Here is a 25757-nt window from a genome sequence, read left to right as displayed (position 1 = left end):
TGAAGCAGAAAAACCTGTAGTGGAGAATTGCATTGCTGAAGCAGAGGAACCTCCAGTGAATAATTGCATTGTTGAAGCAGAAGAACCTGCAGTGGAGAACTACAATGTTGAAGCTGAAGAATCTACAATGGAGAATTGTGCTGTAGTAGCAGAATAAACTATAATGGAGAATTGCGATGTAATATCAGAAGAAACTATAATAGATTGTTTTCATTCATCAATTCTTCTGATGAACTATGTTGAACCAGAGATCCTTGAAGTGATGCCTCAAGATAACCACTTAATATCGCCATCTTTTGAAGATGTATCTGACAGCATTGAGCAGAATGCATACAGGAAGTATAAGTAAAAAGAACAGTATGATCGCTGGTCTGAAACTTCTGGTGACGATATTGAATATATACGTTCATGTACAGAACCTCTCACACATCAAAAAGATTTCCAGGAAGATATTCCTGAGCCTACCAGATTACCAGAGGAAGTGAAACATCTTCAGGAACTGAATTCCACAAATAGGACAAAAAAGTCCTTTAGAAAGCACTCTGGTTCAAATAGTGGTCTATATGAAGCTGATGAAAATATGTTACGGCATCTAAAGGATCGGGAATACAACTGTAGAAGAGGGCAATGAACCATCAGAATTCTTGCAGGATGTGCCAGAGTTGAGGTAAGATTGCCATCTGCTGGCCAGGCGAAATCAAGCAGAACCAAGTTGTGCTAGAAGAGTTGAAGGGGGAGCAAATTCAGATGCCGGACTTGACCAGGTGACCCCCAGGAGGGATTCGCTGGATATAAAAGTCCAGCATGCCAAGACACAGGTAGATTTGGTCCCAGGCTGCAGAGTGGAGCAGACATGCTCCAGACGGACCGCAGAGCCCAGCGCGACAGGCCTCAGCTGCAGGCTGCGCTGCAACAGTCGGACACCGCCTGAGAGGCTCCGGACCCCTCACAGAAGTGTCCTGAGCGTGTTAGTCATAGTCAGGACCTGCGCCCCACACTGAGTAAGTTCCCGGGACCCGACGAAGCCTGTCAAGAGCCAAGGTCTGGTTCCGCTTACTCCCAAGCGTGAGAGACTACCGTCGACTGTCAAGCCGAGAAGAGCTGAGAGAGGACTGCAACAGGTAAGACGCGCCAGCAACAGCAGAGGAATCGCGCAATTTAACAGGGCAGTCACTTCCAACTCTCACCTATGGTACCGGGACAGTTGGGATTAGAATTTCAGGTCGGGTGGGGGCCTATTGGTGCATGGGAGATCTGATAGACTTGATCCGGAAGAGACTTGCGGTCTAGCAGGAAGAACCAGTGACCCCCACTAGGGCCATACAAAGAATTCACGTGGTGACTCCCACGACAGGGTACATCACACTTTTGCAAAGAACTTTACCGTTATTCACTGAAACCATTTCTTATTGTTATTCCAAGTTGCTGTTTATTATCCCTGTTATTTATTATCTATTATCTATCTTATATTATCTATTATATAATATTTATATATTTATCATATAATTATATAATATTATTATTATTTATTATTATCTATTATATTATCTATTATAAATTATATTACTTATTATCTATTATCTATTATTGTTTGTTATCCCTGTTATCCCTTGCATAATAGTTGCTATACATATAAAGTGGTTTTATCAATCCCTGACTGTTCCAGCCTTCTGTCTCTGTGCGTTGTATTCCGGCACCTATTACACAACAGCAAGACAAATCATGGTATAGTTACTGTAACTAGAAATATTAAAGACCCTGAATGTGCTTTAAGAACAATACGCAAAGAGATTTCTAGGTCTGACTTGATAAGGTTTACTTGTAATTTAAAGGAGATTTTGCGAAAGTGGTCGAAAGAAAAGTACATATATGGACCTCGTTTTCAGACTATGTTCTACTCCAGGAGGATTCCTAGCTGTTCACATTCTACAATGAAGTGTAGAAATCCTCAGCTTATCACTGTGCATTGCCCATACTGCAGGACAGACTTTAGGAGACATGACAGCAGACACTCAAGCACATATAATACTTTACCCTACTATGAGGAGGAATTATGGGATGAACCGGTTACCTACTCAAGGACTATAAGAAAAGGTAGAACGCGAAGATATTCTCCCTTTCACGTCAGTCGATTAAGGTATGAAACGCCATCGGACAAATCAAATGCTGACATCTTTGTCATCCTTAATGAGCGTGTACAATACAAATCACTTGTATTGGCTTGGGTAACACTGTAGTACATAGAACTTCAGCCAGTTAGCCAACAGGAGGGTGGCCAGCAGGCAAGAACATCTGTACCAGCTTTCTCCAAGTCCCAATCTTTTCAGAACATTATATCTGATCTGTGTACGAGTCTGAACTCAAGATTACAGAATGTTGCAAGAGAGACTGCGCAAAAAATGTCTTTTTACATATTACAGTAATTGCGTATGCAGTGAGTACAGTGGCTGCCTAAATTTGGGAAATACCCCAATACCAATTTAAAGACACAGAGGAGGGCCTCCGTAACATGTTCCCATTAGAAAGGAGAGGTTCTACTATTCAGCTATTGCATATGCAGTGACTGCAATGGCTGCCTAAATTTAGGAGGACGAGGACGTGCTAGATTATGGTGAAAGTTGCGAGTGTGCAATAAGAAAGGTGCAGGGTGGGAGTCCTCTTCGCATGCGCCATGGACAAGGGATTGGCGTGCACGCACAACAGCAGAACAAGCAGTGATGTCACCCACAGACACTGTTTCTGCACCCTGGCTTTCGGCCCACCTAGTCGGGTGCTTTGCTGTCATGTGCCTGAGCATGCTGGTGGTGGTCATGCTGCTAGTTTTGCTACCCATGCTGATGCTGGCCTGGCAGATGGTGCAAAAGGCCTTTTTAGGGTTACCTGCAGAGTCATTAAAAAAGAACCAGACTCGAAGAAGAGCTAACAGTTGTACTGGCAACCAGGGCTGTGGCGTCGGTAAGCCAAACTCAGACTCCACGACTCCAACATACATGGCTCATGTTTAAGTGATACATTTACTGTAGTAAAATGGAAACATCGGGCTTTTAATCATTATTATGATACAATAATCAAGTTATTTAGATAGAATATAAAATATATTTATTGGAATACAACTTTAGAATAAAAAAAACTTGCATATTTGCAATTTATTATACACTATGCAGTAAAGAGGAAAAAAAGTTTTCAACAAAAACATACTGTACAACAGCTGTGCAGTCTATGCTCCTTCATAGAGGACCTCAAATCTGACCTAATTATTTTAAGGCTAGAAAACAACCTCTCTACACTAACTTGGGTTGGTGGCAAAGCAGTAACCACATGGGCAACATCTCTAACAACTTCAGGGTATAAGGCAATTGCCTCCACAGTCAGTTTTGATAACTATTGAACTCTTCTACTACTTTGAGAGCAAATTAAAAATTTTGTAATTCCACAATTGCCCTTTTTCCAGCACATCTCTTCAAGATGGAATCAATTTTAGGGGTTCTGGCAACAATAGCCAATTTCCTCACTTTGCTAATTAGAGTTGCAGCATGTCCCTCTTGCAGACTATCTCTTATTGCCAGCTGCAGCGTGTGCACAACAGAGAACATGTGATGAATAGGAGAGAGGAGTGAAGCAGCTTAAGCAAGATTAATTGTAAAGAATCATTTTGCTGTTCTTCTGTAGTAATATCTGTTCATTCCTCCGTTATGGGAACAGGACTGTGGCCTTCCATCTCCAACATACTGAATCTGCAATGTTCTCCTAGATGCTGTTCACCTTCATTATTCCCATTCATCAGTTTAATTGTACTTATGTTTGAAGCATTGTAAGTTATAAAAGCAATCCTGTTCACTCCAGCAGTTCTGAGATGAGTGCAGGCATTTTTTCCCTGTGTGTTTTTTTTCTTCCCCCTTTCCTGTAGAGGAGGAGCTTCACTACTTATGTACATAAATTGCAGCACAGATTCAACTCCGCTAAAAGTCTAGACCCTTAGATCAGGAATAGGACAGACATGTAGGACATTTCATAACTTTCCCAAATTCTTATGAAAAAATATTCCCCACAAACTGCATTGAACTACTGTACCCAATTTATTAAATATTTTAGGAATTGGAGTCTGTCCATTTTATACTGACTCCAACTCCACCAAAATGGATACCGACTCTACGACTCAGACTCCACAGCCCTGCTGGCAACTTCCTTGGTGTTCCGAGGAACGGTTGCCCACATTGTGTCTGTGGAAACCATACTGCTTATTCCTGCCTGCTGTGGTGCTAAGCCTCCCTCCTCCTGTGCATTGCGGTCCTCGCTCTGCATGTCACCTTGCCAGGTTGGGTCAGTGACTTAATCGTCCACCACCTAGTCTTCCCCATCTGCACCCTGATCCTCCTCCTTACTTCCTGGCAATTGTGTCTCATCATCATCCACCTCTTGAGACATTAATTGCACTTTCCCACTGTTAGCTTCGTGTGACCGTGGCTGCTCAAATAATTGGGCATCGCTATATATGATCTCCTCTTGCCCCGCTTGAAGCTGGCCGGGCAAGAGGCCGGAAGAATCTATAAATGGAAAAGTGAACAGCTCTTCAGAGTATCCAAGTGTGGGATCACTTGTCTCCAGGCACTTGACATGGTGGGAGGAAAAAGGATCAGGGTGAGGAATATGCGGTCCAGACTCACAGCTACTGAGACTTGACCGTGTGGAAGACAGGGTGGTGGTGGTGGTGGCAAAGTGGAAGAATTATCTGCTATCCAACCAACAACCTTTTGACACTGCTCTGGGTTCAATAGTGGTGTGCTGCGGTCCCCTAGTAATTGGGACAGGAAGGTCAGGCGACAAGATGTGGGTGTTTGTTGTGGCACAATTTCAGCTTGCCCACGGCCTCAGCATGCACCATCACTAGGACGTCCACTCCCCCGTCCCTTGGCACGCGCCTTGCCCATTTTAAATGGAGGGCAATATTTTGCACGGTCGCTACAAATGGCTGTATTTGTACCGCAGTTATATGTGATATGTCTGACGGGCGCCCACGGTTTTAAATAGCGGGCTTGTAGTTTCCCATTATTCACAGAAACCATGTGTTTATAGCTTCACTGACACTGCTGTCAAACTGTAAATGAAGGATATTTTCCACGTTCATTACAAATTTCTGGATTTTTATCGCTGTAATATGGGATCACAACTGATGATGGAACAGATCTAGCTGTATTCTGCAGTGCTAACAAGCAAATAGAGCAGTAAAATGTTGGATACTTTTGGGGGAAAAAAAAATCAGGACCAAGATCAAAAAAAAAAAAAAAAAAAAAAAAATAGCCCTGGCCCCCGATGTCTGGCGCTATATCTACAGATATCTTTAACAGCAGGAGCAGACAGAACGTGCAATGGACCCTCATGTGCTGTATACACTGCCTCAAACCCTGCCTGCCTCCAGCTATCACCACTGAATATATGCAGCTGGATTAGTCCTTAGGACTGTTAGTTCAGATGGATATACACTGCTCAAAAAAATAAAGGGAACACTCAAATAACACATCCTAGATCTGAATGAATGAAATATTCTCATTGAATACTTTTGTTCTGTACAAAGTTGAATGTGCTGACAACAAAATCACACAAAAATCATCAATGGAAATCAAATCTATTAACCAATGGAGGCTTGGATTTGGAGTCACCCCCAAAATTAAAGTGGAAAAACACACTACAGGCTGATCCAACTTTGATGTAATGTCCTTAAAACAAGTCAAAATGAGGCTCAGTATTGTGTGTGGTCTCCACGTGCCTGTATGACCTCCCTACAATGCCTGGGCATGCTCCTGATGAGGTTGCAGATGGTCTCCTGTGGGATCTCCTCCCAGACCTGGACTAAAGCATCCGCCAACCTCTGGACAGTCTGTGGTGCAACGTGACGTTGGTGGATGGAGCGAGACATGACGTCCCAGATGTGCTCAATCAGATTCAGGTCTGGGGAACGGGCGGGCCAGTCCATAGCTTCAATGCCTTCATCTTGCAGGAACTGCTGACACACTCCAGCCACATGAGGTCTGGCATTGCCCTCAGACGCTTAGAGGCGTACATTAGTGTTGTTGGCATGTATGTTGATATAGAAATATACATACAAAGACTTTGCTGTGAAACCCCGAGCCATAAATAAAGGGGCAGCAAGTTTTAAAGGAACAGTTAAATGACAGACAATTCATTGGGTCTGTGCACGGTGAAACTAGAGCTGTGCCCTATGCAGATGAAGAGCTGCCATTGAGCGATCTTTGATTCAACAGTAACTTATAGGCAGTAAATTTATATCACATACCAATTACTTAATAAGTTAATAGGAGTGGAGCATAGGTAATAATTTGCTACCAACATTCCCTACAAGTGGACGGGAGTCTATAGACCTTTGGTGGAACATAGACTATATGTTAGGGTTCCACAATCTGGTACTGTACAGAGGGCAAAGTGCAATAATATCTATATGCTCCATCTGTGACAGTGACTGATGTCTGCTTAAGAGTTCTAAATTAAGGATATAGGTATACTGAGAGCAGTATGTAGGTGTTGAGTACACACTGGGTGATTGGATACGAATATTCCCTAAAAACCAGAGTATGTCCCTTATGATGAACTAGTTGGGTATACAGGATAGACTGCATACAGTACGGTGGATTTGTTTATGGGTTTTTAAATATTTATAATAAAGTATTGCTTTTTAATTATTGCTATCCCACCTCAGCCAGTGATTATTACTGCAATGACTGGTGCTAGTTTGAGCAGTGGTGGAGTTGGAGTTGACATCTAAAAACTGTCAACTGCAGCATCTAGTAAACTAAGTAATACATCATTGGAATCAATGTCTCTGCCCCTACATAATGCAGCTCTCAGATGAAGCAAAAACCCGGTGACAGGATTTCCATTTAAAGGGAATCTAACAGAAAAGCTCAGCGTAGAGCACAGGATAAATCTGAACCTGGCCTTATTTTTTTAAGATTTTTGGAAAGCAGAACAAAGACCACATTTGAGCATTTTTATTTTTTTTTGCTGTTTACGGTGCATTATAAGTAATTTTAATTTTTTTCTTCAGGTCCGTACAATCACACCAATGGTATATTTTGGCTATGTTCACAAACAGCGTATTTGCGGCATTCTTTTCTGTAGTTAAAACCTTTAGCCAATAAAGGCGCCACATTCAAAATGGACATTTTTCAACTTTTGACACTTCTTGGGTGCAAATTACATGTGCTTTGTTTACAGTATTGTTTTGGATGTACAGAACATTTTTTTTCATCACTTTCTATTTTTTTTAGAGATAGAATGCACAAAAGCACAAGTCAGGAATTGTTTTCATTTACTTTTTAAAGGCAATGTTATTCGGGTCAGTACGATTTACAGAGATACCAGAGTTAGATTTTTTTTTTAGGTTTTGGCATTTTTGCACAGCCAAGGTCTCAGAGCCAACACTTTTTTTCTCCAGATCAGTATATGGGCTGTTTATCTGTTTATTGTTGGATAAGTTGACTTTATCAGTGATATTACTATTACAAACAACTTTTTGATCACTTTTTATACCATTTTTGTGTGTTTTTACACAATGTTCATTGTATGGGTTAAAGATCAGGCAAGCTTGCTGGCATCCCTCCAATTAATTTTGCTGCCAGATTTATCCACCTCTAACCTTGGTACTTCTCCCCTATCCCCACGGCCTCATTTGCCAATCCATTCACTGGCTCCAATTACTCAAAGAACACAGTTTAAAATCTTTACAAACACATACAAGGCTTTCCATAATTTTACACCTCCATACATCTCTGGACTTCACAAGACCTCATTTGCCTGCCCCCTAGATATTTTGGAGACTGTTGTCTGAGTAATATACAACGAACATCCCCAATTCTTCACCAACTGAGCATGTCGTTTCAAATGGTCTTCAATGGCTGAAGCTTTCAGACCTGAAAACCCACCTCTTCAGGAAAGTCTACAACCTGCAGTAACACCATTCCAACCTCTTATTTTATGGTCTTTTTTCCCAATACTTTGTAGATGGTAAGGCCATGATGGTTACTGTTAGCTTATGTTTATCATACGTGCCTATATTTCATATATGTATGTAAACCCTCTTCACATTTACAGCACTGTGGAATGAATGGTGCTGAATAATAACAAATCTTCCCAATTTACCAACATTCAACAAGATAAAACCATTAGATTTCTATTACTAATTAGCAGCTAGGACCTTGTGTTTAATGTTTGCCCTATAGAACCAGCTCAGCATTTTTACATAAAATATCAATTTAAAAAAAAAATTGTTTGTTTATTAGCATTTTAAAAAGGAGCAAGGGCACCATTTCCTCACAACAGCTTAGAAACAAAGATTATAGCAATTGTAAATTTATTACAAGTCATGATAATGATTCCAAACCTGCACCTTCAGGGTGGAAATGACTCAGACTGGCTCACTACATTCAACAATCTATTTTTGTACATGCATATTTATGAACAACTCCAGCAGAAAATTGCATTTTCTGGCCCACATATCATCACCTTTGATATGTTCTGGAGGCAAGTCTGCTGTATTTGAGGGGGAGAATATTTTTTAGCTTGACAGTATAAAAAGAAGAAAAAAAAAAGTGGCACACACCAATATCGCCTACTTACCAGTGACTTGGTCAACAAGAATACGAGATGTAATAATGCGACCGTACTGGGAGAACAGCTGTTCCAATTCTTTCTGGGTCATTGTTTTTGGAAGTCCGCTGACGTACAGGTTGGCATCTCTAATAGATGCGGAACTGGGACGAGCATAGGATACCTTAAAGGGCCAAAAAAAAATTAAAAAATTAGCCAAAGGTTTCAGACGGAAGTTAATAAAATGGTGTGCATTATAAAGACTGGTAAATTAAAGTGCTAGAATTTTCTGATCAAGCAGATTGCTAATCTGTGTTGTAGTATTTTATGCCACAATTAAAACTACAGGTCTTACTCCCTTTTAAGTTGATTGACAGGGTAAAAGTATCAGTAGGAACAACCCTCCTAAGCAGTCTATATGGGCATTTAAGTCCTTGGAAGCTGAATAAAATGATTCCTTGATATCTGCGATCCAATGTCTTATTTCAGAGAAATCCACTTTTTTAATATGTAAATGAGCAGTTAAAGGTAATCTGTCAGCAGGATTTTACAATGTAATCCGAGGACAGCATGAGGTAGGGGTTAAAACACAGATTTCAGCGATGTGTCACTCATCAGGCTTTATGCTGTTTACTTACAGTGAAGGTCTTCTCAACAGGACATTATCATTGCTGTGAATAGCTGCCTTGTGCCAAGCAGTCAGACTCCGCCCTTTCCTGTGATAAGCAGCTCACTGTCAACAGACTATGTACATAGAGAGCCTAGTGGGGCAGGGTCAGCTTTCTCAGCTCTGTTTCATGATGCATTTAAGAACTCAGATTCTGTCACTGTTGCACCCAGTAAACTAAATGATACACTGTTGGAATCAGGGTCTGTCTCTATCATGCTGCTCTCAGATGAGGTAGCAAAAACCTGGGCCGGACATGAGAATTTGTCTTCAGAGCTTATTTTACATGAAAGACAGTTGCACTTTAAGAAAATACAACACAAATTATCTTCCTTTTTAAATTGTATCAGAAAGGAGAGTTTCTTTATCGGAAAACCAATATCACCAGGTGGACATTGAAGAAATGTCCAGTACATAGCACTGAACTACAGATCTGGGAGGAATTCACTACACTGGCAGGATGCAAAATTCTTTCAGGAGGACCACAAGTTGTTTACAGATATGTAAATATTAACCTTAAAGGAGTTGTATACTTCTCAGACAACCCCCTTCTGAATCAGCAGGTTTGCCCCATGTAAAACAACACTTATACTCACTTCCGCTTCACACTCCTGTTCCAGTTGTGTCGACACTTGCATCACCATTGGCTTTAAGTTAGACATCCAGAAGGAATTAAGCGGCCAGCCGCATCTCTGACTTCCTCTTAATATCTGGTTCGTCCGAAGCTGGGGAGAGTGAAGTCAGCGCTGATTGTTTCACACGAGCCCTGCAGCCAATGTCACACAAGCCCCGGGAGAGTGTGTGCCAGCACCACTGGAATGGTGCTGGCACAAGAGGGGAGTATAAGTATTGTTATTTTACTGGGGGAAACCATGCTGATTGAGAAGGTGTTATCAAAGTAAAAAAAATATATATCATTTGAAACAGTACTGTACAAAAGATTTAGGCAGGTGTGGATAAAATGATGCAATGTAAAAATGCTTTAAAAAATAGAAGGGTTTGTGTGATGATACAGCTTATAATCTTAATAAGCCACACGTTTAGATTTATTAATCTAAGAGAAAAACACTTATCTTTGTGTTGACTTGAAAATGTATGTGTATTTCTATGGCTGGTCAAGGACAGACCAGTATTTGCATAACCCTGAATGTTGTCTTCTATTGGTAGGTGAACAATGATGTTTGCTACTATGCTAATTGCATACAAAGCTAGTTTATTTCCAAGAGCCCCCTGCTATAACTACGTAAATTGATTAAATGCACAAACAATGAGACTTGAGCCCTGTGGAATAATATCATCCCTAACCCTTGACCTGTGGATGTGCACTTAAAAGGACATATGCTTCTGTAGAAGTCAGACGTGAAACAGAATGGAAAGACTTTACAGGGAGAATCAATGCAGACTCTCAGACCATGAGCTTGGTAGCATGGGTTTAACCAAGGAAAGACAGATATGGATTCTACATGATTCCAGCCTAAGGGTAAATGGCCATGAGTGGAAAGATACGGATCTGGTCCATTAACCATCAGAGAGCCCATGGATACATTTGGGGAAACCAGGTTGGGATGATTAAGTCACCTGGCCCCATTGACACAGGTGCATCTCACTCACAAAATTAAAATATCAAAAAGTAAATTTATTTCAATTCTTCAATACAAAAACAAACTCATGTATTATATAGTCATTACAAACAGAGTGATCTATATCAAGTGTATATTTCTGTTCACGTTGATTATGGCTTACAGCCAATGAAAACAAAAGTCATTATCTCAGTAAATTAGAATAATTAACAAAAAACATCTGCAAAGGCTTCCTAAGCGTTTAAAAAGGTCCCTTAGTCTGTTTCAGTAAGCTCCACAATCAGGGGGGTGGGGGGGGGGAGGGGGGGTTGGAGGGGAGACTGCTGACTTGACAGATGTCCAGAAGGCAGTCATTGACACTCTACAAGGACCCAAAGTTCCAATTTTCATTTGGAAATCAAGGTCCCAGAGACTGGAGGAATAGTGGAGAGGCACACAATCCAAACTGCTTGAGGTTCAGTGTGACGTTTCTACAATGAGTGATGGTTTGGGGAGCCATTTCATCTGCTGGTGTAGATCCACTGTGTTTTATCAAGATCAAAGTCAGCAGTCTACCAGGAAATTTTAGAGCACTTCATGCTTCACTCTGCTGATGATAAGCTTTTTGGAGATGGAAATTTCATTCTCCAGCAGGACTTGGCACCTGTCTACACTGCCAAAAGTACCAATACCTGGTTTACACACAACTGTATCACTGTGCTTGATTGACGAGCAAACTAATCTGACCTTAACCCCATAGAGAATCTAGGGGGTATTGTCAAGAGGAAGATGAGACACCAGATCCAACAATGCAGACAAGCTGAAGGCTGCTATCAAGGGCCACCTGGGCTTCCATAACAGCTCAGCAGTGCCACAGGCTGATTGCCTATATGCCACAGCGCATTGATGCAGTAATTGATCCAAAAAGGAGCCCCGACCAAGTATTGAGTGCATTTACTGAACATACATTTAAGTAGGTCAACATTTCAGATTTTAAAATAATTTTTCAAGCTGTTATAAAGTATTCTAATTTACTGAGATAATGACTTGTTTTCATTGGATGTAAGCCATAATAAAAAACATTAAAACAGAAATAAACACTTGAAATAGATCACTAGGTTTGTAATGACTCTACATAATATAAGAGTTTCACTTTTTGGATTGAAGAACTGAAATAAATTAACTTTTTGATGATATTCTAATTTAGTGAGATGCACATGTATGTTGTTTGGGGTTGTCAGGTGGGACCCTCCAGTCGCATGGAACCAATAGAGATTGAGACAAGCCGTCATCTGGCCCAATGGAAACTCTTGGAGAGGCCATGGTGGGACCCTCGGGTCTCCTGGCCTTGTACATTGATGGATTGTCAGCTTCCTAAGCATCTCTCTCCATCTCTCTCCATCTCTCTCCATCTCTCTCCATCTCTCTCCATCTCTCTCCATCTCTCTCCATCTCTCTCCATCTCTCTCCATCTCTCTCCATCCACACATACATACTGCTCAAAAAAATAAAGGGAACACTCAAATAACACATCCTAGATCTGAATGAATGAAATATTCTCATTGAATACATTGTTCTGTACAAAGTTGAATGTGCTGACCACAAAATCACAAAAATCATCAATGGAAATCAAATTTATTAACCAATGGAGGCCAAAATTAAAGTGGAAAAACACACTACAGGCTGGTCCAACTTTGATGTATTGTCCTTAAAACAAGTCAAAATGAGGCTCAGTATTGTGTGTGGCCTCCACGTGCCAGTATGACCTCCCTACAACACCTGGGCATGCCCATGATGAGGTTGCGGATGGTCTCCTGTGGGATCTCCTCCCAGACCTGGACTAAAGGATCCGCCAACTCCTGCACAGTCTGTGGTTGGTGGATGGAGCAAGACATGATGTCCCAGATGTGCTCAATCGGATTCAGGTGTGGGAAATGGGCGGGCCAGTCCATAGCTTCAATGCCTTCATCTTGCAGGAACTGCTGACACTCCAGCCACATGAGGTCTGGCATTGTCCTGCATTAGGAGGAACCCAGGGCCAACCGCACCAGCATATGGTCTCACAAGGCGTCTGAGGATCTCATCTCGGTACCTAATGGCAGTCAGGCTACCTCTGGTGAGCACATGGAGGGCTGTGCAACCCTTCAAAGAAATGCCACCCCACACCATTACTGACCCACTGCCAAACCGATTATGCTGAAGGATGTTGCAGGCAGCAGATCGCTCTCCTGGCATCTCCAGACTCTGTCACATCTGTCATATGTGCTCAGTGTGAACCTGCTTTCATCTGTGAAGAGCACAGGGCGCCAGTGGCGACTTTGCCAATCCTGGTGTTATGTGGCAAATGCAAAGCGTCCTGCACAGTGTTGGGCTGTGAGCACAACCCCATCTGTGGACGTCAGGCCCTCATACCACCCTCATGGAGTCGGTTTCTAACAGTTTGTGCAGACACAAGCACATTTGTGGCCTGCTGGAGGTCATTTTGCAGGGCTGTGGCAGTGCTCCTCCTGTTCCTCCTTGCACAAAGGCTGAGGTAGCGGTCCTGCTGCTGGGTTGTTGCCCTCCTACGGCCCCCTCCACGTCTCCTGGTAGCGCCTCCAGCCTCTGGACACTACGCTGACAGACACAGCAAATCATCTTGCCACAGCTCGCATTGATGTGCCATCCTGGATAAGCTGCACTACCTGAGCAACTTCTATGGGTTGTAGAGTCAGTCTCATGCTACCACGAGTGTGAAAGCACAACCAACATTCAAAAGTGACCAAATCAGCCAGAAAGCATTGGTACCGAGATGTGGTCTGTGGTCCCCACCTGCAGAACCATTCCTTTATTGAGGGTGTCTTGATAATTGCCAATAATTTCCATCTATTGTCTATTCCATTTGCACAACAGCATGTGAAATTGATTGTCAGAGTTGCTTCCAAAGTGGACAGTTTGAATTCATAGAAGTTTGATTTAATTGGAGCTATATTCTGTTCAAGTGTTCCCTTTATTTTTTTGAGCAGTGTAAATATACTATATTATATATATATATATATATATATATATATATATATATATATATATATATATATATTTTTTTTTTTTTTTTTTTTTAATCAATTAAAGGGGTTGTCTGCTGGAAGAAAAAAAAAAATAGAATTAGTCCTTACCGGTAATTCGGTTTCTAGAAGCCTTCCACGACAGCATTGGAGGATGTTGTCCACGCCCTATCGGGGGACAGGAACACAGATGTTAAAAGCCCCTCCCCACCATCAATCCCCAGTGTTTACCAAGATCACCTGGAAAAATTGTTACCTGACAGTTATATGGAATCCATAGGGAAGGAAATTCGTGCTGTCGTGGAAGGCTTCTAGAAACTAAATTACCGGACTAATTATATTTTCTCAATACGCCTTCCATGACAGCATTGGAGGAATACCAACGATATTTTATTAGGGATGGACAATAGCTTGTAGGACTTTCCTACCAAAGGCTAAATCCCTAATGGACGATAAGTAATCTATAATGTGTAGAAAATGTGTGGCGGGAAGACCATGTAGCTGCCCTGCAAATCTGCTCCGTAGAAGCGCCCGCTCTTTCGGCCCAAGAAGTTGATGTGGATCTGGTAGAGAGCTTTTAAGGCTATCGGTGGATCCAACTGTTGATTGACGTAGGCTTCCTCGTTTGCTTTTTTTTAATCCAGTTTGCTATAGTGGATTTAGCTGCCTTCCTTTCCCTGTTATGCCCTGAGTGTTGAATGAATAGATTTTCATCCAATCTCCAAGACTCAGTCTGTTGCAGATAATAAAGAACAACTCTGCGGACATCTAAGAGATGTAACTCTGCTTCCTTTGAATTAGAAGGCTTCTTGCAGAAGGAGGGAAGGATGACCTCCTGGGAACGATGGAAATCTGTAACAACCTTTGGGAGAAAGGAAGGGTCCAAACGAAGAGTAATTCTATCTTCAGTCACAGTCATATAAGGTTCTCTGATGGAGAGAGCCTGCAGTTCTACTCTCCATGCTGAAGTGATGGCTACTAAAGGCAGTCTTATGAGAGAGTCTGTATTGTGCTGGAGGATAGAGGCTCAACCCCGGAGCACCACATTAAGATCCCAGGATGGGACATGGGACCTATTTTTTGGGTGAAGTCTGAGTGCCGAAGTTATGAATCTTTTGATCTGTGAGAGGCCAAATCTTGGTTGAATATGGAACTTAGGGCTGAAATCTGCACCTTGAGTGTACTAGGTTTGAGACCCAACTCCAATCCATTCTGTAAAAAAAAAAAAAAAAATCAAGGATCCGAGCAATGTTGGGGTGTGAGGTGTCCGGAATATCTGGGGCATACCATGATAGTAATTTTTCCCATATTTTGCCGTATATAGCATGGGTTACTGGTTTCCTACTTTGTTGAAGAGTTCTTATAACCTTTTCAGAGAGACCTTTGGATTTTAAGATCTTGGCTTCAGTAACCAAGCTGCAAGGTTTAGCCACTGAGGATTTGGGTAAAATAGGGGACCTTGTGAGAGAAGGTTGTTGACCGGTGGAAGTATCACGGGACCGTCCAGGCAAAGTTCCGTGATGGCGCAGAACCAAGGTCTTTTGGGCCACAGAGGGGCCACTAGAATTGTTGCCACTCTCTAACCTGACTTTCTGGATAGTTCTTGCTAGAAAACGCATAGACCAGTTTGAAATGCCAGGGATGGGCTAATGCATCTAGATTCATCGCACTGTCTCTTCTGTCCAATGAAAAGAAAAGGGGAAGATTTGCGTTTAGGCGACTGGCAAAGAGATCTACTTCGTGGAGACCCCATTTTGCTACCAGTGACTGGAATATTTGAGGATTCAAGCTCCATTCTCCTGGCTGAATGTCTTCCCTGCTTAGAAAGTCTGCATGAATGTTGTTTGAGCCTTTCAGGTGAATTGCCAAAATTGACAGGAGATGTTCTGCCCAAGAAAATATTCGACCTGCGATTTGTTTCAGGCTGTATACCCTCGTACCTCCTTGATGACGAAGGAAGGCAACTGTAGTCACATTGTCCGAGTGTATCTTGATGTCAGTACCCTTGATCAGGTTGACTGCTGCCCTGAGTTTTTTCTACTGCCTTCAGCTCCCTGAAGTTGGAGGATCTGGCACTGATCTCGGGACTCCATCTTCCTTGAAAAGGATTCTGGGCCACCATAGCACCCCATCCTCGTATACTGGCATCGGTAGTCACTGTGATTAGAGGGTCCTGGGTCCAAGAAATCCCCCTCCAAAGATTTTGGGTGCTTAACCATCAAGAAAGGGAAGCTTTTACCGGGCCAGGAGTCCTGGTCCATTTGTTTAGCGAGTCCCTTTGTCTGTTCCATGATTTTAGGATATGATCCTGGAGGGACCTTGAGTGGGCCTGAGCCCATGATACTGACTGGATACAGGCAGTCATTGAACCCAATACAGACACTGCCATTCTCAATGTTGGATTCTTCTGGTGTCTAAAAATTGAGATCTTGGTTCTGAGAGCTGTTTGATGCTCCAATGGAAGAAAGGACATTTGTCTGTTGGAGTCCAGTAAGACACCAAGGAACTTCCTCCTCGACGAAGGAAGGAGTTCCAACTTTCCCAGGTTCGGAACCCAACCTAACGAGCGGAGGGTTTTTAGGGTTATGGAGACATGAAGATTGAGAATCCCCACCGAAGGGGCGACGATCAGCATGTCGTCCAGGTATGGAATTATGCAGACCCCTTGTTTCCGGATGAGTGCAATGACTTCCGCCATAATCTTTGTAAACACCCGAGGTGCTGAAGAGATGCCGAAGGGCAGTACGTTGTACTGGTAGTGTTCGGTTATGTTGTCCCTGGAAATAGCTAAGCGAAGGAACTTTCTGTGGGTCGGATGAATCGGCACGTGGAAGTATGCATCTTTTAGGTCTATGGTTGCCAGGCCATAATCCTTCCCTATTAGGGGAATAGTTGACCTTATGGACTCCATCTTGAATCGCCTGTATTTGATGCGATGGTTTAGGGATTTCAGGTTGATTATGATGAGTGGGATGCCTGACGGTTTCCGTATTAGGAAAATTTTTGAGTAGTGACCTGTATCTTCCTGGCCAGGGGGGACCGGAGACACCACTCCTGACTTTAGCAGGTTTTGTAAACCGACTGATAGCAATTCCCAAGTCCCCCGAGAGGGAAGGTACATGACCCTCAGGACCAGAGGGGGGGGCGACTCTCGAATTCCAATAGAAGACCCTCCTTGATAGTATTGAGGATCCACCGGCAGGAAGAAATTGCCTGCCACTGGGGAAAGAAATCCGAGAGACGCCCCCCTATACGGCCCAAGTCATTGCTTGTCCTGCTGCTGGGAAACAAGGATGTTACGACCCCTGCCGCCCTTAGGATAGCTCCAGCGCCCAGACTTTCACTTCCCCCTATATTGTGAGAGGTGACTCTGGGAAGGTCGAAAGGGACGTTTTTTAGGTGGTTTCTGTTCAGGAAGGGTTTTCTTCCTGTCCGAGGCCTTCTCCAGGAGAACATCCAGTGCTGGCCCGAATACACATTTCCCTTGAAATGGAATGGAACAGAGTTTAATCTTAGAGGTGACATCCCCACTCCATGTTTTGAGCCACAGTGCACGGCGGGCAGTATTGGATAGGACAGCTGCTCTAGCCGCGATCCTGACCGACTCAGCCGAGGCGTCCGCTAAGAAGCCCGTGGCTTTTTGAAGGAGAGGGATGGAGTCTAGCAGGTCTGCCCTGGAGGTGCCCTGAGACAGATGTTCCTCTAGTTGGGCCAGCCACTTGAAGAGGGATCTGGCCACACAAGTCGATGAAATATTCGTCTTGAGAGAGGCAGAAGAGGTTTCCCATGATTTTTTAAGGACACTTTCAATTTTTCGGTCTAATGGATCCTTCAATTGGGATGAATCCTCAAAGGCAAGTGAGGTTTTCCTCACTACCCTTGAATCGATATGGGCCCTGCCGGCCCTGGGACGCGCGCAATCTCTCGGCGTCCCGGCATGGAGCCCACAGGCCGGAAGCAGGACCTGCGGAGACGTCACCCTGGTGAGCGCGCCCAGACCGCACCTGCCGGCTCTGGGAGCACCCCTACTGTGCATCCAAGCGTGGAAAACACAGGCCGGAAGAGACAGGACCTGCTCTGACGTCACTTCCAGTGCGCGCGCCCGGAACCCAGCAGAAGGAGGAGATGCCAGGGAGCTGGAGCAGGCCCCCGGAATGAAAACCACCCAGCTTGCTTTACCCTCTATGGGGCGCAGGAAGCCAGGAACGGTCCCAATGGGAGCAGCATGGAGGGAGGAGGGAGCACCCCGACCGACCACTGCCCGGCAAGTATAGCCTGATACAATGCTGCCTGCCGGCCCGACAGCACTGCAGGACCTCTCCATGCCCCCAAGGGGGACAGGAAAACAATGAGGATTGATGGTGGGGACCGGCTTTTAACCTCTCTGTGTTCCTGTCCCCCGATAGAGCGTGGACAACATCCTCCAATGCTGTCGTGGAAGGTGTATTGAGAAAAGTACATTTTAATTAATAGATCTTTGAAAAATAATAAATTCCACAATTGGATGTGTTAAAGAAATATTCCTGGGCCCTGAGAATCTTATAAATGTGCCCCTGCTATTTACGGTTATTTGCTGTGTACAACCACAAAGAGCTGCTCCAGTTCTTGGTCTGCACATACCATAGCTCCTGGGAGGGAGTGGTGTGGGTATAAGTCACACATTATAAGGCCTTCTGTACAAGTGTTTAAACACGTACTTGAAAAAAACGGTACTGTGTAAGTATTTCCAATATGGATAAAGAATTCAATTACAAAGCTTCTCCTATACAGCACAAGTACAGTACATGGATGCCATCTGTGTGCTGTACATGTTTTAAATGGACCCATAGACTTGTACTGGCCCTCATCTGTGCTGCTTGGAAAAAAACGGACATGTCTCCATGTGTTTTGCATGGAGACAAGGTCTGTGTAAAGACAGTCATGTGCGTAGCAGCATAGGCTATAATGGGTATGTGTTTAATCCGTGAAGTAAACTGTTTCCAGTACGTAGGGCATCTGACATGTGATGGAGGCCTAAGAGCATACATATGAAACAGCAGAAGCTCACAGCTGCTGCTTTTTAACCACTTCGTGCCAGAGCCTGTTTTCGCCTTCGTGACCAGGCCAATTTTTTCAATTCTGACCACTGTCACTTTATGAAGTAATTAGTGAGCATTTTTTAATTTTTAAATTTATACCATTGGGCAGTGGAGAAAACAATTATATTTTTACCACAAAAAATGTTTTACCCTCAGATTTTACATTTTCACACAGGGCAATGGGTAAAAATGGTGCCGAAATGTGTCACACAATTTCTTCTAAAAGTGGCAATACCCCATATGTGGCTGTATCGTACCGCTCAGCCATACGGCGAGATCTGGGGGGGATGGAGTGCTATTTGACAATTGGAGAACAAATTATTGTAGAATAGGCATTTGGATTTGGGAGCATAAAATTTTCCGAATTTCTTTTGGGGGGCAAGGGCCATTTCACTTTTCCAGAGCCTTTCTGCTACCAGTAACTTGGAAGTCCCTTATATTTTTAACAGATGACGGACCTGAGTGGGGACTAGCTTTTTTTGAGGACCGAGTTGAAGCTTTTATTGGGAACATTTTACGTAACATTTATCCGGCGCTCTAGGCTGAGCACTTACATCGGGGTTTCCATCTAAATTTCCAAGTGATATAATTCAGATGAAACCCCTGTGGGATCCATTCACTGTAATGAGGCAGCAGAGTTACTCTGGACTCCATCTGGCCTCTGTTTAGCGGTGTCCTTTTTTTCAGAAGTGCACAAAACTGTGGCCAACCGCACTTTTATGCACGCTTAAAACAAATGACACCGTGGGATCACAGGCCAGACGGCATCCACAGTGGCCTCCATCTGCCTCATTACAGGGAATCTTCTGTCATGGGTTCCGTCTAAATCACGTATTTCAGAGATTTACACGGAAACTCTGGTGTAAGCGCTTAGCGCAGAGCGCAGGATAAATGTGAGCAGAGCCTTACTGCGATTTTTGGGAGACATAATGAACAAATCAGCAACAGGTGAAGAATTGGTTTTATTTATTTTTTACGCCGTTCCTCGTGCGGTATAAGTGATGAGATTACTTTATTCTTCGGGTCGGTGCGATTACAGAGATACCAGATTTATATCGGGTTTTTATGACCGACAACTGTCACACACTAAGACGCTTCTTTTTGGCAAAATCTCGTTTTGGCATCGCCATATTTTGAGAGCTATAATTTTTTCCATATTTCAGCTGACAGTCATGTGACGGCTTGTTTTTTGCGGGACGAGTTGACATTTTTATTGGTACCATTTTTGGGTACGTGACATTTTTTGATCGCTTTCTATTCCGTTTTTTGGGAGGTAAAATGAACAAAAACCAACAATTCAGGAATTGTTTTTTGAGGTTTTTTTTATGCCGTTCTGCATGTGGTAAAAGTGATAAGGCAGCATTATTCTTCGGGTCAGTACGTTTACAGCGGTACTACACTTACTGTATTTTTTTAATGTTTTGGCGCTTTTACACAAAACAAGTTTATAGAAAAAATATTTTTTTTTGCATTGCTTTATTCTGAGAGCTATAATTTTTTTATTTTTCGGCTGATGGAGCTGTATGGCGACTTTTTGCGGAACAAGATGTTTTCAGCGGTACCATTTTTATTTCCATTTTGCTTTTTAATTGCATTTTTTTCCACTTTTTGTTTGGCGATATGATGAAATAGCATAGTTTTTTGCTCCGTTTTTTAATTATTTTTATTACGGTGTGCACAGAAGGAGTTAATTAGTGTGACCGTTTTATAGATCGGGTTGTTTCGGACGCGGCAATACCAAATATGTGTAATGCAAGTCAATGGCGGCAAAAACGCAGCGCTTCTGCAAAATTAATGGACATGCTGTGGATTTTTGAGCGCAGCATAAATGCTGCGGAAAAATACGCAGCATGGGCATTGAAAGTGCGGAATTGCATTGGAGACCATGGGGGGGGAAGGTTTACCAAGTGTTTCCCAAGCGTTTAAGCTGCGGAAATTCTGCAGTGTGAACGCTTGAAAAACGCATCGTGGGCACACAGCCTACATATTTTATTTATTTATTTTTATTTATTATGTGATTTTTTTTTATTTATTTATTTATTTATTTTTTTAACAGTTTGAAAAATTTTTTAGACTTTTTTTTATATTTTTACTCAGTCCCTGTATGGGACATTAATTTTTATTTTTCTAATCACTGTTCTCATGCAATGCAATAGACATGTATTGCATTGCATGAGAGCTTTGCTGACAGTTTCACAGTCAGTGTCTCCTGCTATACTCCGCTGCAGGCTGAGCCTAGCAGGACTCCGTACATGGCAGACCCGGGGGTGGTCATGTGACTTCCGGCTGCCATGACAACGGCAGGTCCTCTCAGACATCAGGGGGCCGTCGGAGAGGTAAGTGGAAGACCCCCTCTCCTCTCACCATCTTCTAAATGCCGCGATCGCTATAGATCGCAGCATCTAGAAGATAGCAAAGGGTTAACATCATTGGGACCTGATTGAATTTCATGCTCAATCACTTAAGGCCTGGGTGATTGTTTTTGCAGTTTTGTTTTTTGCCCATCCCTTTCAAGAGGCATAACAAAACTATTTAAACCGCTTTTTTTTTACTCTTATTCTTTAGTGCCCTTAGCGGTCTTGAACCTGTATCACCGAACAATTGTACTATATACTGCAAGAAAATGGTATTTCCGTAAATAGTGAAAATCGGTGTCTCCCATGAAGTTCAGCAGGTCTCCAGCTACCATGGTGCCAATGTAAATTGGTGGACAGAAGCACCAGCAACTACTTTAAATGCTGTTGTCTGAGATGGACAGCAGCATTTAAGATGATTACCAGCAGCAATTGGAGCTCAGCTTCAGCAGCTTCCATTAGACACAGAAGTCCGCTATGCACAGTAATATTCCAAGCATCTACGGTGTGCAGTGTTAAAGGGAATCTCCCCCTTAAACTGTTCTCTAAAAGATAGTTACCCAAACCTTTACTTAGGCAATGTGTTGCTCATTGACTGAAAAATTGCTGTTTTAATAGATAAAAATGAGGCTTAAGTGTACTAGGTAGGCGTGTGAAAGCACTTACCCAGCCTCAGCCTTTCTAGCTCTATTCCCCACCCATTACCACATTGTTCTGCTTGACTGACAGCTCACTGATTGCACAGATTTTTCTTCCACACCTCAAAAGCATATTGATAAAGTTCAAACAGTCAAAATCCATGCAAATGTTGTCTTTGGCTGGGTTTGTTAACAAAACCTCAGTCCTGAAGGGTAGCAGTGCTAACTAAGCCAGTGTTCCTATGCGATTTAACTACAATTTTTTCTGATAAACTAGACACATGCCACCACTGATTTTTGTCTCCACATTGTTTTCTTACTACAGGTAGCATGCTTTCACAACCAGCAAATAGAACTTTATACCACACTGCTGTAGGAAAGTAAAAGTACCTCCTAGGGAACCTATCAGATCAGGTACAATTGTAGTCAATACTAGTTAGCACCGCCCCATCATACACAGCTGGAGCTTGGCTATGTATTACAGCACACGCCAGCAAAGGATGGCATGGGCACTACTTCTGCCCTGTTCCATCCCAAAGTCACAGCTGAACACCCGACTGCTGGAAATGATTTGCAATCTGGTTGTACAGTTACAACTTAGAAATAAATGGCAGATCAACACTGGATCCTAGGAGTGCAGAATTTTTTTCACACAGTATGTAAAATTCGCACTGTATCGCTCTGACATGCACAAAGTCAACATGTCATTTACACAGCACCCACTGTAAAAAAAAAATGACGTTTGAATGCCAAAACTGCTTCCCTCTATTAAAAAAAAAAAAAATGAACAATTTTCAGCACATACGTACCCCCAAAAATTACTGATGCCTCAAAAGAAAAGCATTCATACTACTATGCTGTTGGAAAATTTATTTTATTTTTTTATTTATTTTTTTTAATATGCCCATCTTAGGACAAGTTACCTTTTTTATTCTCAGAGTCCAGAGCCATAGTATTTGTATTTTATGGCTGACGCAACAGTGTGAGGGCTTCTGTTTGCAGGGCGAGTTGTATAGGTCAGTGGCAGCATGTGGTGTACATGTGCCATAAATACAGCGTTTCTGTTTCTGAACTTTAAAATTTACCTCTATTCAAGTGCTTCACAAATAAGGTGTTGGCTTTATTCTCTAGGTCAGCAAGATTACGGTGATTGAAAAATTTATGAAGTTTAATTTAGGTTTTACTACTAGTGTACAATACTGTGCAAACAAAATTTGTGTCCCCACATATTCGGACATTTCATTATCTCTCAACTGAGCTTTATGAGGGCTTATTTTTTGGGTGACAAGATATTTTCAGAAGTCCCATTTTCTGGTATATGCATCTTATTACACTTTTTTGGAGGTGAAATGTACAGAAGAGAAAACATGTCTGGATTTTTGTGGTTTCATTTAACCCCGTCTTGATAGTGATATTTTAATTTTATTTTGCACCCCCTTTTACAAGAGCCATAACTTAATTTTTCCCCTCGACATCGCTGCACAAGGTTTATTTTCTGCAAGACAAGTTTTACTCTTGAATGACATCCATTTTACCATGATTACAGCAATACTAAACAAACATACAGTTCTTTTACGTGATGAAAAACATTTGGAAACTTGTTTAAAAATTGATACGGTCTCATAATATATTGTCTTACAATTTTTTGCTACTATGCTGGGCCCAGTTGGACAACCTCTTTACAGTAGGGTTAACTCCCCATCAATATCAAATCTATTATGGGAGCATTTTTCATATTCAGAGTGAACAGCTTTCATTTTCTCCTCTGACTTGGTCTATGAGGGTATGTATCTATTATAGGAAGTCAGAGGCGCAGCTTCAGTCATCGTTCAGTACACTGAGCAGCAGCTGTAACCACGTAGGGCTTTAACTGCAGCGACCACATGGCTTTAGAACGCTATTAGCCTGCAGATTAATCCTATATCTGCAAGTCAATAGCGTTTTTTGACATGACCGGTTCCTTTAAACTTTACTTGCTTTCTGCTCTCCCAGTTGCCCTGTGTTATAAAATACCAGAAAGGACTAAGAGGATGTTGTAAAGTGGGATGAAAAAGAGCACTTTCAGGTAGGGCAGATGACACAGGCTGTACTGTACCAAAGATGTAGATGGGGAGTAGACCACACATGGGAAATATTCTTCAGCATGTCAAGAAAAGAGAAATTATCTCAAGATCTGTGTAAGAGGAAGCTGTTCCGATACATGGGAGCTAGTTTTGGCAGCAGTATTGTCAAACATTACAGCTAGCTTGTATTCCTGGAGAACCATGCACACCAGAAAAGTCTGAAACTTGAAACAAGATGCAAAACTGCATATCAAGGGGTCTGAAAACTGAATGATGGAATAGAGACAGCAGCCTGATATTTAGTGCAATGTTTTAAACTCAAGGTGACAACTAACATGTACTAAGATTTTTTTTTCCTACGTGAAAGGCGTCCATAGCTTTTAAAGATCAATCTTGTTTATATGTAATACATGTATCAAATTGAACTTTGTGCTTTGCAGAGGAGTCCACAAGTGAAGATGCACAAACGGCACGCTGCGTGGCGCTCATCCCCATTTTCAGTGCACAGGAAAAGGAACAATCTCATTTAAAGCAGGACTTCAGCTGTAAAATAAAAAATAAACACTGAAGTGGTGCCACTAATCTAAGTCCCCAGGTGCTGTCTTCATGTGATCGGCACCACTCCGGTCAGTCTCAAGTAGTTTGTGACCTGCTGGGTCGCTTCAGTGATCGCTGGGCGATTTGGAAGTCACTAAAAGTCTATGAAGGCCAGAAGGAGACCCTCAGACTTGCATTGAGAGCTTGTGACCGTTACCTCTGACCTCAGGCCAGTCAGAAGTTATAGTCACAAGATGACGGATAGGGACCAAAGCGGCGTTGGGAAGAGCTGAAGACAGCAGCTGAAGAGTACAATATTAAGGATCAGGGAACTTACATTAGTGGCACTGCTCCAGCACTGAAAAAAAAACACTGGAGTGGTGCTTTAAATACCTGTCTATATTGTTTGCCTTCAACCCTTTAGCACAAAATGTCATGTGTGGAGGGGGCTCAGGAGCCAAGCTCCTTTGACTCGCAGTAGACGCCAGGTATATTACATTTCCATCATTGTGTTTAATAGCAGCGGTTGGAGAGAGCATAGTTTGCTATAGCTAATAACTTAAATGCCGAAGTCGAGCTCTGACAGTCTTTGAGATACAGGGGATGCAGATACGCGCATGAAACAGCTTCCATCAGTCCTATGAAAAGCGATTGTGGGGCACCAATGGGTTACTAAGGCTTTAGGGGGGCCTTCTGAGGATGTCCGCAGCTGCCATCTTGATATCCCTATGAATCTCACCCATAGGCTGTGGTAGTGCGTTATATGGTAAAAGTGATAGACTATTACAAGTTCAAGTCCTTTAAGAGGGACTAACAATGAAAAGAAAAAATGTTTTAATATAAAAATTAAACAAATTTGAATCACAACCTTTTTCATTAGGGAACAAAAAATTAAATATAAAAAGACATTTCGCATCGCTGCATTTGTAACAGTCTATTCTATCAAAATGTTAAGTAACCCATAAAAGTAAACGCTTTAAAGGGAACCTGCCACCAGAAAAAACACCATTAACCTGCAGATATGGGGTTAATCTGCAGGTTAATAGCATTACTAACCTGCCCGGCAGCTGCACGTGGCCGAATACTGCGGGGCGAAAATGAACTTCCCCCTTCCCTGTAGCGTTGCTGTTTCAGTAATGGGGGCGGCGCCGGTGTGGGTTCAGTCACCGATCTGAGTATACAGAGCAGCAGCTGTAACCGCACCATTGGCCCTGACTGA

General features: G+C 42.6%; 1 protein-coding gene across 14 annotated transcripts in view; it reads right to left on the bottom strand.

Annotated features, from left to right (window-relative positions):
* ELAVL2 (ELAV like RNA binding protein 2) overlaps nucleotides 1-25757 on the bottom strand; it is a 167195-nt gene that overhangs the window by 53692 nt on the left and 87746 nt on the right. For all 14 annotated transcript variants that reach the window (XM_073667128.1, XM_073667102.1, XM_073667095.1 and 11 more), the window contains one exon: nucleotides 8632-8785. In XM_073667128.1, the coding sequence (XP_073523229.1) occupies nucleotides 8632-8785 (154 nt within the window). The remainder of the gene's footprint in view (nucleotides 1-8631; nucleotides 8786-25757) is intronic.

This window comes from Phyllobates terribilis, unplaced genomic scaffold (assembly GCF_046119375.1).
Source record: "Phyllobates terribilis strain yellow unplaced genomic scaffold, ASM4611937v1 Scaffold_1__5_contigs__length_1240528914, whole genome shotgun sequence".
Lineage (NCBI taxonomy): Eukaryota > Metazoa > Chordata > Amphibia > Anura > Dendrobatidae > Phyllobates > Phyllobates terribilis.
Note: the sequence above shows the minus strand (reverse complement) of the source record. Positions and strands in the feature narration are given on the sequence as shown.